The sequence below is a fragment of the Podarcis pityusensis genome, assembly GCF_964106645.2.
Source record: "Podarcis pityusensis genome assembly, chromosome: 17".
NCBI lineage: Eukaryota > Metazoa > Chordata > Lepidosauria > Squamata > Lacertidae > Podarcis > Podarcis pityusensis.
Window position 1 is genome coordinate 1872860 of NC_138042.1, and position 18696 is coordinate 1891555.

General features: G+C 42.5%; 1 protein-coding gene across 3 annotated transcripts; it reads left to right on the plus strand.

Annotated features, from left to right (window-relative positions):
• Nucleotides 1-818: 818 nt before the first annotated feature.
• On the plus strand, nt 819-13309 carry LOC308467087 (olfactory receptor 1B1-like). Of its 3 annotated transcripts, none has more exons than XM_080988507.1 (2): nt 819-978; nt 11725-13309. In XM_080988507.1, exon 2 carries the CDS (start codon nt 11730-11732, stop codon nt 12672-12674), a length of 945 nt encoding a protein of 314 aa, XP_080844633.1. In that variant the 5' UTR covers nt 819-978; nt 11725-11729; the 3' UTR covers nt 12675-13309. The 3 variants fall into 3 exon arrangements, with proteins under 3 accessions (XP_080844633.1, XP_080844634.1, XP_080844635.1); XM_080988508.1 differs by lacking the exon at nt 819-978 and adding an exon at nt 5392-5480; XM_080988509.1 differs by lacking the exon at nt 819-978 and adding an exon at nt 11334-11517.
• The last annotated feature ends 5387 nt before the right edge of the window (nt 13310-18696 follow it).

Below are 18696 nucleotides of genomic sequence, written 5' to 3' on the forward strand. Positions count from 1 at the left end.
AAGCCTGTTCACATCCTCGATGGTAACAGATTGGAATTGATCCCATGCAACTAGACAAGACAAGACTCTTGCACTCTCCTGCCCTGGCCCTGCTCCCACGGTGGAGTCTACCTCTTTCCGAATCTGAGCAACTTTACCTGCAAAAAACTTTGCAAAATCATTGCAGGAGATCTGGGGGGCCTTATAAGGCCCCGATGGCGCAGGTGGTTCTGTTAAATTGCAAACCACCTAATTATAATTTGGCCATCCTTGAATATTCTGCTATGTATGTTGGCTTGCCTCAAGCAGCAAAATATATTGGGCTCAGGGCCACCCTACCATCTGGCAGAGTGAGGCAGCTGCCTCAGGTGGCAGATATTTTGTGGCATGGAAGTGGCAGCAGCCAAGGACTTTCTGCCCTCTGTTGGTGGACAGAGCTACGCACTCCTTGCAACCTGGCCTGCATCCCCTAAACTAGCCTGCTGCCCTCAGGTGTCATGGAGGATGTCCTGTCACTAGTCTCCCCCCCCCCCCAAAGAATTCTGGAATTATAGTTTACAGAGTTACAATTCCCCACCTCTCTTAACAAACCACAGTACCCGAAATTCTTTCAGGAGGGAAGGTGCTTCAGATGTGCAATTTAAGTCATAGTGTGAGCAGACTCAGTCTGTGCACCATGGAGTGGAAAATGAGAAACTACAGAAATGAAGGGACATGTTTTGCACACCGATACTGGCTACATCTGGCTCTAAAACTAATGAACCTGTCATAATCCGGATCCAGGTGCTTTCATAACCAATATCATTTCCCTTATTTATTTTTTTACTAGTAGCAACAATTTTTTTACTAGTAGCAACAATACAGTGAGCGTGAATGGTGTTTGATCCTGTTCAACCAATGCAAGATTATTATTACTGAGCACTTGGAAGCTGCCAACATTTCTTCCTGAATGGCCCATGATGGCCCATTACGAGGGACACAATATCAGATGAGTAAAAGGTAAGGGTAAAGGACCCCTGACAGTTAAGTCCAGTTGCGAACCACTCTGGGGTTGCAGCGCTCATCTTCCTTTACTGGCTGAGGCAGCAGACGTTTGTCCACAAACGGTTTTTCCGGGTCATGTGGCCAGCATGACTAAGCCACTTCCGATGAAACCAGAGCAGTGCACGGAAACGCTGTTTACCTTCCCACTGGAGTGGTACCTATTTATCTACTTGCACTTTGACGTGATTTCGAACTGCTAGGTTGGCAGGAGCTGGGACCGAACAATGGGAGCTCACCCTGTTGCGGGGATTCGAACCGCCAACCCTCCGATCGGCAAGCCCAAGGCTCAGTGGTTTAAACCACAGATGAGTAGACCATAATAAATCCAGCTGCTGATAAAATGGTATTGAGAGACTTAAATAAAACAGCTCATTTTGATGGCAAAAACAGAAAGCATCTGATTATGAGGCTCCACTGGGTGGGTGAATTTTAAATGTGTATTTATTTAAATGTTTTCCTGAAACAGGAGTGAGGTTTCGCTGAGCTCATAGATGTGTTTCATGAATGTGAATGGCTTTCAAGCTGGTGCTGGGCCACATTCTGTCCTCCAATTTCTGGAAATGTTATTCCTCTGTGAAAGAGCCTCCCATTTTTCTGTGTCATTCTCAGAGCACTTCAGAATTTTGGTGGGTGCAGTGCTTTGAGCACATCTTATCATTGGCCCGTGTTTCTTTCCATTAACTGTGAACCACCCTGAGATTGTGGGATGAAGGGTGGTATATAAAGTTTAATGATGATTATGATGATGTTTCTCTAGCGCTGTACAGGCTCCCTTGGCTGCCTGAACTTCGTGATGTGAAAAGTCCCATGGAAGGAAACTCAGAAGGCTTGTAGAGTGCACCGGTGAAGTGATTTGTAGAATGAAAGCATTGTAATAATAGAGTGCACACACATAAGTGCATAAACCACATATCCGCCCCCTTCTCCCCCAACAGGAAAACCCCCACCTTCTCTTCCTGTACTTTTCGCGCTTCTCGGCTAATCTCGTGAGTCTATGCGATCGGGGTGATTCCCCTCTCTCTATTTCTGTTTCTGTGTCACAATCTGAGCCTTGGTGCTGAATTCCTGCTCTCTGTGACTCTCTGTCTCTCTCTGTGTGTACAAGGGTTGAATTCCTTTGACTAACTGCTTCTCCCCCCTCCTGTGGGAATCCTTCTCCTCCTTCCTCTGGAGGGGCACCAGGCATGCTTTCTCAAGGAGATGCATTTGTGGGTGCAACACTGTTCCTCCCTCCCTCCCATGCCACAATATTCACACATGCATCCCCCTCTGCCCCGGTTTCCTGCAGAAGGGTCTTCCAGACTCTCCGAGTGGTCAGGCTCCCTGGGCCCACCTGTGATCCTGCTTACATGTGGTCCACCCTTCGCAACAGCATGGGCATCTGCAGAATGAAGCCCACTCCCCACCCCATGGCCCAGCTCTTCCTCCTGTTTGGTCCCATCTGGAGACCCTGCTCACGGGGACGTTTCCTACCCCAGGGCCTTTCTCCCTAGGGAAGGTTCCCCACTGGGTTGGGCAGGAGGATGGATAGATGAGTCCAAAAATGAAGGCCTTCACTTCTCCTCCTGCTCCTCTAGGGATGACCAATCTGCTTCTGCTCAGCTCGGTTTCGCTGCTTGTCAGAAGGTCCAGTTCTCTGACATCCAGGGCCTGATGAGCTGCATCCTAGGGTTCTAAAGGAGCTTGCGGATGTAATCTCAGAGCCCTTGTCTATGATCTTTGAGAATTCTTGGAGAACAGGTGAGGTCCCTGCAGACCGGAGACAGGTAAATGTCCCCATCTTAAAAGGGGGGGGGGGGAGGACTGACGTAACTACCGACCGATGAGCTTGACATTGATACCAGGAAAGGTCCTAGAACAGATCACTGGTCAACAACAAATTTGTTGTCTGCGTTTTTTCAGTTGATTTAGGACGAATCTGATGCGCTGAATCCAAAAATCACATTGGTTTTGCTCAATCAGGTCAAGTTTTTGAGCTATGGCCACATGTCGTTTTTTTACGTTTTTGTTCACATGTACGCTTGTGTGGAGCATTTTAGAAGAAGTTGGTGGGGGTTAAAATGCCATGTTGAATAATTGTTTTGACTGGAAATGATTATTTTAATTATTCAGGTTCGATAGTTCTGGGTGGTTATGTCGAAAAGGGATCAGTCTGAAGTCATAAAACCTCAAAATCTTCCATAAATTGGTGCGGCAAAGCATAAAGTTATTTTGGTATTAAACTTGGTGACCAGGATAAAGCATGGTGTGCAAGGCATGCACCGAGACTCTACGTGGGTGGACCAATGACAAGAGGAGTCTGAACTTTGGAATTCCCATGGTTTGGAGGGAGCCGACAAACCATGTCACTGACTGCTACTTCTGCGCTGTTTATGTGACTGGGATCATCAGAAAGAACCGGAGCAGCCTCAAGTATCCTGATCTTCAATCAGCACGTCGTCCTGTAGCTCATTGTGATGGAATTCTAGTGCCTATCTTCGGAGAACTTCCTGACATTAGTGACGAAGATGCCTCCAGTGTTGAAGGACATGAAGAAGAAGTGGTTCTTGAAGATGATGCTCCACATCCATTTTCCCAAAAGGAGTTGAATGATCTAGTTCGCAACCTCAGCTTGTCAAAGGACTCTGCCGAACTGTTGGCATCCAGATTGAAGGAAAAAAACCTCCTCTCTGACAGTGCTCGCATCAGCTTCTTCCGCAACAGGCATCAAGAGTACCTCCGTTTTTTCTCGGAAGAGAAGGACTTGGTGTACTGTGCAGATATTGCACAGCTTCTGCTCAAGCTTGGAGTGCCACAGTACGAACCCAAAGATTGGAGACTGTTCATTGACAGCAGCAAGTGATCACTGAAATGTGTTCTGCTACACAACGGCAACCAGTTTGCCTCTATACCCCTGGTTCACTCGACTACACTGAAGGAGAACTATGAAGCGGTGAAGTATGTGCTGGATAAAATTGGTTATGATCAGCATAAGTGGTTTATTTGTGTTGACCTGAAGATGGTGAACTTTTTGTTGGGACAACAGTCTGGCTTCACCAAGTACCCATGTTTTCTGTGCATGTGGGATAGTAGGGACCGTGCTCAGCATTACACGAAGAAGGACTGGCCTGTGCGGGAGGAATTGGTGCCTTGCAGAAAAAGGAACGTCATCAACGACCCTCTGGTGGACAGAGACAGAATACTCTTCCCACCGCTGCACATCAAGCTCGGCTTAATCAAGCAGTTCACCAAGGCTCTGGACAAGGATGGTGACTGCTTCACTTACTTGTGCCAGGCTTTTCCAGGATTGACCATGGAGAAGTTGAAAGCTGGCATCTTTGACAGTCCTCAGATCCGTCAGCTCATCAGAGATCCAGAGTTCGGAAACTCAATGAATGAAGTGGAACTGGAAGCGTGGAAGGCATTTGTTCTGGTAGTGAAGAACTTTCTGGGCAACAATAAGGCCAGAAACTACGCAGAACTTGTCAACAACATGCTGACTGCTTTCAGAAACCTGGGCTGCAACATGAGCATCAAGATGCACTACCTATTTTCACATCTGGACCAGTTTCCTGAGAACCTGGGTTCAATGAGTGACGAGCAGGGGGAGAGATTCCATCAGGACATGAAAGAGATGGAGACCAGGTATCAGGGTCGCTGGGACGCAGTCATGATGACTGACTACTGTTGGACTCCGAAGAGAGACCTCCCTGCCGCTGAGCATTCCAGGAGTTCCAAGAAACGGAAGTTCAAGCCCTGAAGTTTGAAAAATGCAGTACCTCTTAAAAACATATTTAGGATGATATGTGTTGACGATATGTCTTGATGATATGATATGTGTTGATGATATGTCAGCTGATAATGCCACAAAAATGTAATCAATTTTGTCACAAGATCTGATTTTTTTTCAAATCAACATAACACAAAAACCTGACCTGATAGAGAGAAACAGATGCCATTTCCTGATTCAGCAGTGCAAAAATACCCTAAATCAGTTGTAGAAATCTAGACAACATTCACAAAGTAAAAAATTGTTACCCAGTGATTCAACAGTCAGTCTGTGAGTACTTAGAAAAGGATGCTGTGGTTACTAAGACCCATTTTCACATCCCAGTTCTAATTAAACCCAAGCATCCAGCACCCACAGATCTCTAACAAGATTATAAAGAGTGGAACTTGGATGACCTGCATTAAAACTATTTACTACAGTGGCAGGAGACCGTCCATGTGACGGACCCTTTAAGTTTGAGTTTGTTCTGGAGTTAGACAGCAGCATCCCAAGAGCTATTCATACGTCATGTGAAACATCCCCAGGGACCTTCAGTGCTGATTTTTAAATGGATGCCTCCTGGCTTCTTGTTGGCTCTTCCAAACAGATCAGCTGTATCTGACTTTGACATTGTTCCATTGTGCTTGGTGCTTTGATTTTGTGCCAGAAGATTGATTTTTGGTGTGAAGTTAGGAGCATCAGGATACAGGTAAGCAGGGAGTGCCAAGATGTTTCTGTGGTGCCTCCTTTACTGCTGTTTAACATTCAGACAGTAGCAACAACAAGCTCTGGGAAGCATTGTCTGTCCAGGTGGATGCGAGGTAAGAAGTTGAATTTCTTAGCCCAGGTCCAAAAGAAGCATGGAAATCCTCTGATGCTGGGGGGCAGAAATGCTATTGTGTACCCGTGAGCAATGTATGTGTGCAGGTCAGTGGGAAAGGAATTAGTTGCCTCATTCCCCACTTTAAAACTGATTCTACTTTTGGGGATGCCCCAATGCCACCAACAACCATTTGTTTGGCAAGTTAAGCATGTGGGGTTTCTCAGACACACAGTGTTGTGTATCACAGTGTTATGCATGAAAATCACTGGATCAAACAGCTAAGTTGTAGAGATCTAACACACACACATGCAGGTGAGAGGACCTGACATCTGAGCTTTACTCTCTCTTGTCTCCTCATTCTGCATCTCCCTGAGCATTTTTTTCACCAGCCAGGCTCACTGTCACTATGAAAGTGAGACTGGAAGAAAACCGCTTGGGAGTTGGGACCACAGATGGTGGGGTCCTGGGCGGGTCAGCTTTTCCTCATCCACACAGCCTGTTAGTGTCTTCTTCCACACTTTATATGGGAACACGACCAGTAGGAGTACAAAAAGGCTATATGGCTAGGGGGAATAAATATTTTTATATTGTTTTTAACAGCAGTTGGCAGTAGACCACAGGGGAAGGGCCACAGATCAGTGGGTTCCAGGTTCAATCCCAGGCTACCTCAGGTGCCAAAATAACTTGACATCTCCTTGGAAGCTGTGCACTCTGACGGAGAGAAGAGAGGCTTGCTATTCTACCTTGGACAGCCTTGTTCCCCGTGCCAGAGTGGAGACTAGAGATGCGTTGGCAGCAGAGGCAGGGAGGGACCTGGCTGCTTCCTCCTCCCTCTCTCTCCCTTCCCAGGGTTTCTCCATCTTTTACACAGCTTTCTTAGATCCCAACCTCTAGCTTTTCTTTTCTTTTCCTTTTGAACTCAACATTTTCTTCTCCACAGTCCCTGCCTCCGCATCTTCCAGTGTATTCATCTTCCTTCTGCAGAGCCATGTTGAATGAATGAATGAATTGATTTATTTCGGTCACTGATCAGTGTGCAACATGTACAACAACAGAGAGCATACAAAAATAAATAGATTAAAATTAAGCTCTATGAGTGAATACACAATAAAGAATTCAGATATAAAACAGCTAAAACATATGTTAAAACCTTAATTACTAATTTAAAATATATTAAGACATTGGGCCTTTAGAGTCATTCAAAGCTTGTCTCCTTAATTTTATAGCAGCAGCACAGAATTTAGCCACTTTTAAGGTAATCTCTGGTTCATTGTCCTCTATTAAGTATTTTAAGTAATAATAATCAGTTCTGCTTGGGGTTTACAGAGAGCCATGTTAGAAACTGAGATTTGAAAAGTAGAAGCTAAACAGCACCTTAAACCTTGGTTATGGCCCAACAATGGAATGTCTAGGCACGCTTTTTTATAACAAGAAGACAAAGCTGAAAATGAATCAACTGAAGCTAAAATACTATGTTCATTTTTCATATGGTTTAGTCCTTCCCCTGCCCACCCCCCTAATATTCTTAAGAGGGTCTCTTCTCCAGTCTTCAGAGAGTAGCTGGAAGGGGGGGAGGCAGAAAAAGGTCCTCCTTTCCTTCCACTCTGCAGTTTTAATCTGTAATCTTAGGCGCAGTACTGCACCCAGAGCTCAGAAACTGCTTGTGCTAATGAAATTCCCTGTCGCAAAATGTGCCTAGAACAATGGGAATTTCAAACACTGCTGTTAAAATGCAGAGATTAGAGATTAGAATGTTGGACTAGGATTGGGGAGATCAAGGTTCAAATTTCAATTTAGCCATGAGGCTTAGTGAATGATCTTGAACTCATCTCTCAGTCTAACCTACCTCAAAGGTTCCAGTTACAGATAGGTAGCCGTGTTGGTCTGCCATAGTCAAAATAAAAAAAATCCTTCCAGTAGCACCTTTAAGACCAACTAAGTTAGTTCTTGGTATGAGCTTTCGTGTGCAAGCACACTGGGTATCTGAAGAAGTGTGCTTGCACACGAAAGCTCATACCAAGAACTAACTTAGTTGGTCTTAAAGGTGCTACTGGAAGGATTTTTTTTATTTTGACTACCTCAAAGGGTTGGTGTGAAGGTCAAATGGAGGCTGAGGGGTTGAAAATCATGTACACTATCTTGAGGTCCTTTGAGGGGAGCTGAGATATAATTGTTGATAATAATAATAATAATAATAATAATAATAATAATAATAATAATATCCACAGATACCTCTTACCCTTCTTATTCATGTAACAACCTTCCCTGGAAGCAGGAAGTATTCTCAGCCAAGTACAAAATCCAGAACCTAAATCCATGTTAGAAACATGAGCTCTGGAATATATGAAGTATAATATGCAGAATGGCTTCTGTTAGAACTGCACAGAGTGGCTGGGCAGGGTATGAATAATAAAATCATTATTATTACAGCCACACTGCTACTATTCTGCCTAGTGCATTGTTTCATATTTAATATGGTTTTAAATTGTTGTTACATGTTTTAAGCTATTGAGAGAAGATAGTAGCATATAACAGCAGCATATACATTCATTATATATATAAATCTATAGAAAATATTTTACTGTACTTTTCCGTCTATAAGTCTAGGTTTTTTATTTAAAAATTAGGTTAAAAATTGGGGCTCGTCTTATACACTGGGCAATCTCCCCCATTTTCTTAATTTGGAGTTGCCCAAAATAGGGGGCATCTTATACACGGGGGCGTGTTATACATGGAAAAATAGCCAAGTATTTGATGCTTGGCTGTTCATATTTGACAGTTGATAAGTAACAATACTTAGTATCTGGGATTATTTGACTGTTGCCATGCAAAATAATAAGAATACAGTGGTACCTCAGGTTACATACGCTTCAGGTTACATACGCTTCAGGTTACATACTCCGCTAACCCAGAAATAGTGCTTCTGGTTAAGAACTTTGCTTCAGGATGAGAACAGAAATCGGGCTCCAGCGGCAGCAGTGGGAGGCCCCATTAGCTAAAGTGGTGCTTCAGGTTAAGAACAGTTTCAGGTTAAGAACGGACCTCCAGAATGAATTAAGTACTTAACCCGAGGTACCACTGTATAATAAATGCACTTACAGTTTATTGCATTTGAAATGACTAATATCCAAATCCCAATATTTGGAGATACAGGCTTTCTTCAGGGGAATATTAATAGTAGCTGTTCAGCTAAGCAATTGTTCTCCAACCTCCACTGCAGATTTAGAGGGGATGCAGGCAATGCACAGAGGAGAAAGAGGAAGGGGCAGGTCCTGGAGGTGTTGCTGAATATGATTAGAAGGGACCAGACGGTTAAAGGTATACAGGTCGGAATTAAACATTATAAATTGAGAGCATTTGCAGATGACTTAGTATTGACGTTACAGGAGCCAGAATCTAGTACAAAAAGGGTTTTAGAACTGATTCAAGAATTTGGTCAAGTGGCAGGATTTAAATTGAACAAGTCAAAAACCAAGGTTCTAGAGAAAAATTTAACATCGTTTGAAAGAGAGAGGTTTCAGAATGAGACAGGTTTAACAGTGGTTAAGAAAGTTAAATACCTGGGGATTAACATGACAGCAAAAAATGGGAATTTATTTAAAGATAATTATGAAAAATGTTGGTCAGAAGTGAAAAAAGATTTAGAAATTTGGTCAAATTTGAAGCTTTCACTGCTAGGCCGTATTGCTGCGATAAAGATGAATGTATTGCCTAGAATGTTATTTTTGTTTCAAACTTTGCAGATCGTGGACAAAATGGATTGTTTCAAGAGGTGGCAGAAAGATATTTCTAAATTTGTCTGGCAGGGCAAGAAACCCAGAATAAAATTTAAAATACTAACGGATGCAAAGGAAAGAGGTGGATTTGCCCTGCCAGACCTTAAACTGTACTATGAATCAGCAGCCTTTTGCTGGTTGAAAGAATGGCTACTTCTTGAAAACACTGACATTTTGGATCTAGAAGGTTTTAATAATGTATTTGGATGGCATGCATATTTATGGTATGATAAGGTCAAAGCACATAAAGCATTTAAAAACCACATTGTCAGGAAAGCGCTGTTTAATGTTTGGATAAGATATAAGGATTTGCTAGAAAATAAAACCCCAAGGTGGCTGTCACCAATGGAAGCGAAAGCCTTGAAAAAGGTTAATATGGAGGTCAAATGGCCGAAATATTGGGAAATTTTGGAACAAGACGGAGATAGACTGAAATTGCAGAGTTTTGAAAAATTAAGAAACAAAGTGAGAGACTGGCTTCATTATTATCAAATAATGGAGGTATTTAAATTGGACAGGAAAATTGGCTTCCAGGTGGAAAGATCCAAATTAGAAACAGAATTGTTAGAACCCAAGACTAAGAACTTGTCAAGAATGTATAACTTGCTGCTGAAATGGAATACTCAGGATGAAACGGTAAAATCGGTTATGATTAAATGGGCACAGGACATTGGACATAATATCATGTTTGCTGACTGGGAACAGTTATGGACCACAGGTATGAAATTTACGGCATGTAATGCCTTAAGAGAGAATATTATGAAAATGATATACAGGTGGTACATAACCCCAGTTAAGCTTGCGAAAATCTATCACTTGCCCGATAACAAATGTTGGAAATGTAAAGAAATTGAAGGTACTTTTTTTCACCTTTGGTGGACGTGCCCAAAGATTAAGGCGTTCTGGGAAATGATATATAATGAATTAAAAAAGGTATTTAAGTATACCTTCCCCAAGAAACCAGAGGCCTTTCTCCTGGGCATAGTGGGCCAAATGGTGTTAAAGAAGGATAGAACTTTCTTTATGTATGCAACAACAGCAGCAAGAATACTCATCGCAAAGTATTGGAAGACACAAGAACTTCCCACGCTGGAGGAATGGCAGATGAAATTTATGGACTATATGGAATTGGCGGAAATGACTGGTAGAATCCGTGACCAGGGAGAAGAGTCGATGGAGGAAGACTGGAAGAAATTTAAAGACTATCTTCAGAAACACTGCAAAATTAAGGAATGTTAGAGTGATGTTGGACTGAAAACAAGTGGTTTCCAGCTGTACAGGTTAAAGTTAAGGATAGATTAAGATTAAAGATCAAGATTAAAGATGTTTAAAGAAATGGAAATTTGATAATAAAAGGGAAAAATTTAAAGCTATATGACATTAAGATCAAGGATTAGGTTTAAAAAAGTTGAAGTTATATATTTTAACGTTTTATTAAATTAAAGATTGGGATTAAAAAAGTGGAAATGAAACTGCTGGACAAATAATGTGGATTGGAATACAAAAGAGGGAGGTATGAGGAAGTCCAGAAAATAAGTAATTTAAAATTGGAAATGGAAAAGAGAGTTTGTTTTTAATTGTTGTTTTGTGTTTTTATTGTTAAGTTTTGTATTGTTTTTTGTGTGTGTTGTTTTTCTTTTTTGTTTGTTTAAAACCTTAATAAAAAATTATTAAAAAAAGAAAAGAAAAGAAAGAGGAAGGGGCAGTTCCATTTCTGCAAAAGGAAGTCATGTAAGGGTATCACCCTAAAGCCGTTCATTGTCCTCCTCCACTGATAATTGTTACACAACAGTATTCAGTGATGGACTATATTTCACAGCTAGCGCAATGGTACGTAGTATCTGACAGCATCTGTGAGCTGTTAGTTTTTAAGATTAAACAACACTACAGCACTTTAGAAAGCATTAAAATTTCAGCTGTTGTGGTCAGCTTTCAAATTCAAAATCCAAACCTTGAAATTTTCTATGTCAACTAATTCAGCATTTTCTTCCACCTCTAGATGGCCTTGCCTTGTGGTCATAGGTGATGTTATGATGAGAAGTGGAATCTGGCCCATTAGGGCAAATAAGTCACTGCCCTGCGAGCCTCAGCCTACCCCCAGACAACCCCCATTTCCACCTACAACCAGTCCAGGGGTGGCCCTGATGGTCAGCTTCCTTCTTCTCAATCTCAGTTTTGCCCTTGAAAAACATCGCAGAGAGGAAGGTGGGGACAAAAGCTGGATTCATTAGCTCTTGATCCACCTGTTGGCCTCCCTGCTTTCCTCTCTCTTCATCAGTCCCAATGGGTATCAGCCACCACTGGTTTTGAGATCTTCTTGTTCATTCTGACTTGATGATTGGTTCTCTCTGCAGATCCCATGGACTGTGAGAATGGCACAGATGTTGCTGAGTTTGTCCTTCTGGGTTTTTCCTCCCAGCCTGAAGAGCAGCCCTTCTACTTCCTACTCTTTCTGCTGATGTATGGGGCAGGGCTTCTGGGCAACGTCATGATGATCATTCTCATCTCTCTGGATGCCCGACTCCAGACTCCCATGTACTTCCTGCTGCGTAGCCTCTCCATGGTGGACATGGGCTTCATCTCAGTCACAGTGCCCCAGATGCTGGCTCACATCATCTCCACGTCCAAGACTATCCCTTTCTATTCCTGTATGGCTCAGTTCTTCTTCTTCTATGTTTTTGGTGTGACTGACCTTCTAATGGTGAGTGTCATGGCTCTGGATCGCTATGTTGCAATTTGCAATCCACTGCACTACACTACGGTGATGAACCAGAAGGTCTGTGGACACTTGGTAGCCGGCTGCTGGATTATTTCTACCCTCCACTCCATGCTCCATGCTGCCCTCCTCCTGCGTCTCAGTTACCGTGGAGACAACCACTTGGCCCACTTCTTCTGTGACCACGACCCTTTGCTGCAGCTGTCCTGCTCAGACACCAGCATCAATGAAACAGCCATCTTCTTTGAAGGTGGACTTATCATCCTTGGACCCTTTGTCTTCATTATCCTCACTTATGTCCGCATTGTGGTGGCTGTCATGAGGTTGTCTTCCTCAGGGAGGCGCAAAGCTTTCTCCACCTGTGGCTCCCATCTCACTATGGTGGTGCTCCTCTATGGGGCCATCATTGGTGTCTACTTCCAACCTGCCTCCAGTTACTCAGCTCAAAGAGGAGCAGTCTTTGCTATCATGTACACTGTAATCACCCCAATGTCCAACCCTTACGTCTACAGCCTAAGGAATAAAGATGTGAAAGGGGCCCTTAGACACCTCCTGGGAAAGAGAGTCTTTTCTCAACAGCAACGGTGAGAGTTAACATGTTCCTTCCATTTCCACTGTGTCCACTACTATGGAGGTGGGAAAGTGGATCCCCCTCACCCCCTACAGATTATGCAGTCATATGACATTCTGTCACCACCAGTCTGCAGGCCCTTTTGAAGGTGCACTGTCCCTATCGCAGCTGATCCTAGTGGAACTCACTGTCAAGACCAGTCAACTGATGGGTGCTGACAGTGAGCCCCACTTGCAAATGAACAGGTGGGAGATCACTTTATGACCCCATTTTTTCTTTTGGAGCTGCATCCTTAACTGCCCCATCATGTATGACATCATACATGACTTCAGCTGTGGTACAGGTGGGCATGGTTTGAGGGAAAATGGCTTTGCATGCCTTGTTGGAACCTGTCCTCAGCCTAAGTGCACTATGAATAGGGATGTTGGAAAACTCCAACAAAAACAGAAACAGGAGCAGAAATTCCTGGTATTTCCCTATTCTTCTCCTGTCTGGAATGGAAATCAGTGCAGCAAATTCAGTAGGTATTTGCTATTGTTGTTGCTTTCAGTCCTCAGATAATAGATAACTGGTGATGTTGCGCGTCGTCCCCCCCCCCCCATTTGCATTTCATTTCATTCACATTTAAATGAATGGAATGGTATAATGTGATGACAACAATACATACACATTTTACATAATGAATTGTGCAAATTATGTAAGCTTCATAATTTGGCTCGCTGTCCATTGTGACAAAATTATATGTTTTGTAATTTCAGCACAGCGAGAGAAATGCTGACAGGGTGGAATGGAAAATGTTGCCTTCCTTAACCATAAGATACTGCATCTGATTCCGAAGTAGATAGCTTAAAGAAGTAAGCTATTGCCTTTCCTCTTGGGTTAGATAACCTTGAAATAGTCCAATGGAGTACTGTATTTACTTCAGAGGAAGGGGAATTTACTAACCTCAGGATTCCTCTGGCATTTTGCCCAAGCTGGAAACCTTCAGTTTCACCCCAAACTGTTGCCTTAGATGAAAGAGCAGCTCTTTGCTTCCCAAATGAAAAGGATGGTGATGGTAAAATTACTCATTACTTGGCGCACTGGCTCTCCATGGTGTTGTGATTTGGGTACTCTGGTAATTTGCCACAGGGGTCATCTGTATTCAACTCACCATGAAAATGAAGGCAGCTGTGTATCTGGGCACATCAACACCACCCCTTTCAATCACATAAGTCAATGGTTTTCAACAAGCCATGCAATGAACTTCCACTAGATCAGTGGTTTTCAACCAGTGTGCTGTGGCACCCTGGGGTGCCTTGAATGATGGTCAGGGGTGCCGTGGGGAACACTGGCCTCTGTCCCTCTTTCCTTCCCTCCCTCCTCTGATGCCCTCTCTTGTCTCTGCCTCCCAAAAGCTTGCACAGCTGTTTGTTGCAGCAGCCCTGGCTACAAGCAAATGGTGCCTCTCAGGCTGGCCTCAAAGTAAGCAAGCAGGCAGGCAGGCAGGCAGGCAGGCGAGGTTAGGCCAGCCAGCCAGCCAGTCTGCCAGCCCTTGCTATTGGGAATAGACAGACAAGTCCCAAGCCCCTATGGGGCAGTGTGAGGAGACATCTCTCTTTGGGGCAGGATGGGCAGCTCAGAGACCAGAGGCAGCAGCTGCAGCTGCCCGGAGGACTCTCAAGGAGAGGAGGCTGAGGGAACACTCCACATGGGAGGGTGTTCAAAAAGTGTTGAGGGGCTGCTGCCTCTGTAGGCAAGGGGTGACATAACTGGGCTCCTGAGCCCCACAGGTGTGCCACAGAAAGAGTGTAGTTGGTCAAGGGAGCCATGGGCTCAAAAAGGTTGAAAACCTCTGACATAGGTGATTGAAGTACCAACTGGTAATATGATGCCTTTTCTCTCTTTGAAAATCATTTCACCTCTATCTGTCTTTCTTTACTGTTTCCCCAATAACCCACTCTAGTCAGATTCCATATTGTGGCCCTTCAGGTGTGGTTGGGATGGAGCGAACTGAAGTCCAGCAGCATCTGGAGGGCCACAGGGTCTCCAGCCCTAAGTGAAGCCAATGATTTCTCTTCCACTTGGCCATTATTTCTTGCTTCCCCTTTTGGAAAAGGGGCCCCAAGACTCATGGTGAAGACTCATGGGTGGAAGGATCTGTCAGTTGGGGTTCTCTCCATTTCTCATTTTTCCAGTCTTGAATTCAGTTCTCCACAATGTTCTGCAACAATGTGTGACATTTTAAAAAGAGTCTTAATGAAGATTTGTCAGCATTTTTGTGTGTTCTTTTTTTAAGAAAGCACATTTTCACATGCAGTTTTGAACAAGTCATACATTTTTGCAAACCACTTCTCCAAATATAATAATGTTATTTCTTTAAATATCTTTTTTTAATACTTTCCACTAATATATGCATTTTTGTAAATGCTGTTTTGTTGGAGAATTACATTGCAAAAGTCAGATAAGTAGAAATTTCAAAAGATGGCCATGTATTGGTTCTCATACTGTTTCAGAAATTTTGGATTTGAAGTCCCTGAATTTCTCTCTCATCCCTAATGGTGACAAATGGTACAACTAGATGGTAGGAGTTCAGTGAATAAGATCTCTCACAGTTGTTGGTTTTTTTTTAAAAAATGGATAGCAGATGTGGGATGGGGGGGGGCTTCAAATTGGAACAGGATCATCTCTCTCTATACCATTAGAGATCTATATATAGATCTCTCTATATACCATTTTCCAGGGAAAGAATCCTTTTTCTCTGAGGAATTTCCCTGAGAACAAACACTGAGAGTCTTCCACTGTTGCATCCAGCTTGGTTCTGGGGCCAGATATCCAAATGCATGATCTCATAATTATAATATAGAAAGCTACATAATAGTCAATTTGCTACTGTCTACTATGGTAGTCTCTAAATCTGCTTGAAGCTCTTTGCTCTCCCTTTCCCCTCTTGACAACTCCTTTTTCATCTGGCAAATGTATCTACATCTGTATTGTTCGTAATATATCTAGCGTTTTTCTTTAAGCTTTCTTTTCACATTACTTGTTCCTTTTGTGACCTGGTTATGATCCCAGAGGTGTTTGTATGGTGCCTGAGGCAACATCAGGTGCCTTGGAGATAAATAAATGTATAGGATAATAAATATCAACATGAATTGTTTCCCCCTTTTATAGGGCCCTTCCAGATGTTTTTTGAATTGAGCATTCATGATGATTTGTGATCATGATGGTAACTGGTTGCACTTGCAGATGTTCAGGGACAGACAGGCTACTGTGTTTTCAGTCGGTGCAGGTCCTTAACTTCCTGCTGAAACATTTTTTTGTTTATGCATACATATTCAATGGTGTAATGTCGAGAGATCTCAAATATTTATTGTAAATGTTGTCGTGTATGAAAAGGATGGCTGTAAATCAATTGAAAAACCAATAAATATGTTCAAAAACAAAACAAAACAGCTGGAGTTTGCCCAACAAATGATTTCCAGAGAATGCATTGTGTTTGGTAAGTGGGACCTGCATATCCTATTGTGTCGATGGCATTCTGCAGAATATGCCCACTAAAAGCCACCAGTATGAAGGACCCCCAATGGATCACCTTTTTGTGTGTGTCTCTTATGCTTATTTAAAATATGGGGGCTCACACATAAACAACCCCTTCATTAAGGACCACCTGTAGCTCCAAATGTGAAATTACTGCTTTTTGAAGATGGACTAGATCTGCTCCTTCACTCCCTTGTTTTTGTATGTGTTTGATGTGCCTGTCTAGCCCAGGGCAAAAGAAAATAGGAAAATCTAGGCAATGGTGAGGTAACATTTTCATTTTATTGTGGCTCCTACATATATTTCCCACCTCAAACAGGCAGGTAACAATATTCAGTGCAGGGAGGGGCAGCTTCCAATAAAGGTCTAGAAGACTATATATTTCCACGCTTTACTTCCCTGCATGTTTTGTGATTTTAGATCTCTGCTGGGGCTCTCTCACCAAAGAGTACTTGCCCCAAACCTGGATCTTGACATCCAGGGAATTCTCCTTTTTATTATACAATATTTTATTCTTTAACAAAATACCATATATTTCCCTCCCAGCTCCCTGCTTTTTATGCTCCAGCCAGCTCCTCCTCCCCCAGGTCTTTAGCTTGCTCTCAACCACTTGTGCTGGGTTAGGCGGCGTGTGTGAAATATTGAGGGGTGCCTGGGCCCCCTTGAATTTTTGAGGGTGTTCGGCCCCCTGGTCCCCAGATGGTGCCCTTGCTCTGAACCACCCAACCATACTCCCATATCCAACCTTTTTCCTGGTCACTCAAACCACAGTCAAAAAGGAATGATTGGAAAGTGACCCTTAAGTGACCCAAACTTAATTCTGGGCTTTTTGCCCTGCCAGACAAACTTAGAAATGTCTCTCTGCCACTTCTGGAAGCACCCCGTTTTGTCCAAAACCTGAAGTGTTTGAAATAAAAACAACATCCTTGGCAATACATTCATCTTGATAGCAGCAATTCGGCCTAACAAAGAAAGTTTCAATTTTGACCAACTATCTAAGTCTCTCTTAATTTCTGTCCAGCATTTTTCATAATTGTCCTTAAATAGACTTAGATTTTTTACTGTTATGTTTACCCCTAGGTATTTTACTTTTTTAACCACATTAAGTTCCGTCTCATTCTGAAACCGTTCTGACTCTGTATCAGTCAAATTTTTCCCCAAAACCTTAGTTTTCTGTTTATTTAGTTTAAATCCAGCCACCCGACCAAAGTCATTAATCAGTTGTAATACTCTTTTCGTACTGGGCTCTGGCTTCTGCAAGGTCAAAACCAGGTCATCTGCGAAAGCTTTTAATTTATATTGTTTCTGACCGACCTGAATTCCTTCCACCAACCGATCCCCTCTAATCATATTCAATAGCACTTCCAGAACCGAAATGAATAACAAAGGGGAAATAGGGCAACCTTGTCGTGTCCCTTTTTCAATTTTAAACTCTTCTGTAACCACATTATTAACTATCAGTTTAGCTTTCTGTTCTGAATATATCGCCTCAATCCCATTCTCAAAACCCCGTCCCACTCCCATCTCTTTTAAATTTCCCATCATAAATTTCCAGGAGATATTGTCAAAGGCCTTCTCCGCGTCTATAAAAATTAAAACTGCTTTTGTATTTATATCTGTTTGCAAAAGTTCCAAAATGTCAATAATGTTCCTTGTATTAGCAAACAGATGTCTACCTGGGAGAAAGCCGGCCTGGTCCTTATGAATTACTTCATTTAAAACTTTTTTAAGTCTATTTGCCAAAATGTCTGCAAATATTTTGTAATCCACATTTAAAAGAGAGATGGGACGGTAGTTCTTAAGTTGTGTCTTTTCAGCTTCCGACTTTGGTATTAATGTGATGAACGCTTCCTTCCACGACTCCGGTGCCCTCTTCCCCTCCATAATTTCATTGCTGACCTCCATCAAAGGTTGTATCAAATAGTCTTTTAATGTCTTATAGTACTTGGAGGTCAGCCCATCTGGTCCTGGAGATTTGCCAAGTTGCATGTTCTGGATGGCTTGTTCGATCTCCTGTCGTGTTATTTTAGAATTCAGGATTGTCCTATTTTCTTGTGACAATTTAGATAGTCCGTTTTTTGCCAAAAATTGTTTAATCTCAACATCGTCTTGCGGCCCTTGGGTGTATAATTTTTTGAAGTATCTCTGGAAACACTTTCTGATATCCACTGGATTCTGGATGTTTTTTCCATCAACCTCTAAGTTTGTAACAGTATTTAATCTTTGTCTTCTCTTCAACTGCCAAGCCAGCAGTTTTCCACATTTATTCGCCGACTCAAACGTTTTTTGTTTCATTAATTTAACCTTCCATTCAATTTCCTGATTTATCAATTTAGAATATTGTGTTTGATAAAGTTTAATTTCTCTCAGAGTTGGCTGTGACTTCGGATTCACTCTTAATTTCTTCTCTAATTCTTTTATTTTATCCAAAATCTTATCTTTTTTCTCATTTTGTGTTCTTTTCTTTACTGCATTCTGTTGTATCAAGAATCCCCTCATTACAGCTTTGCTTGCGTCCCA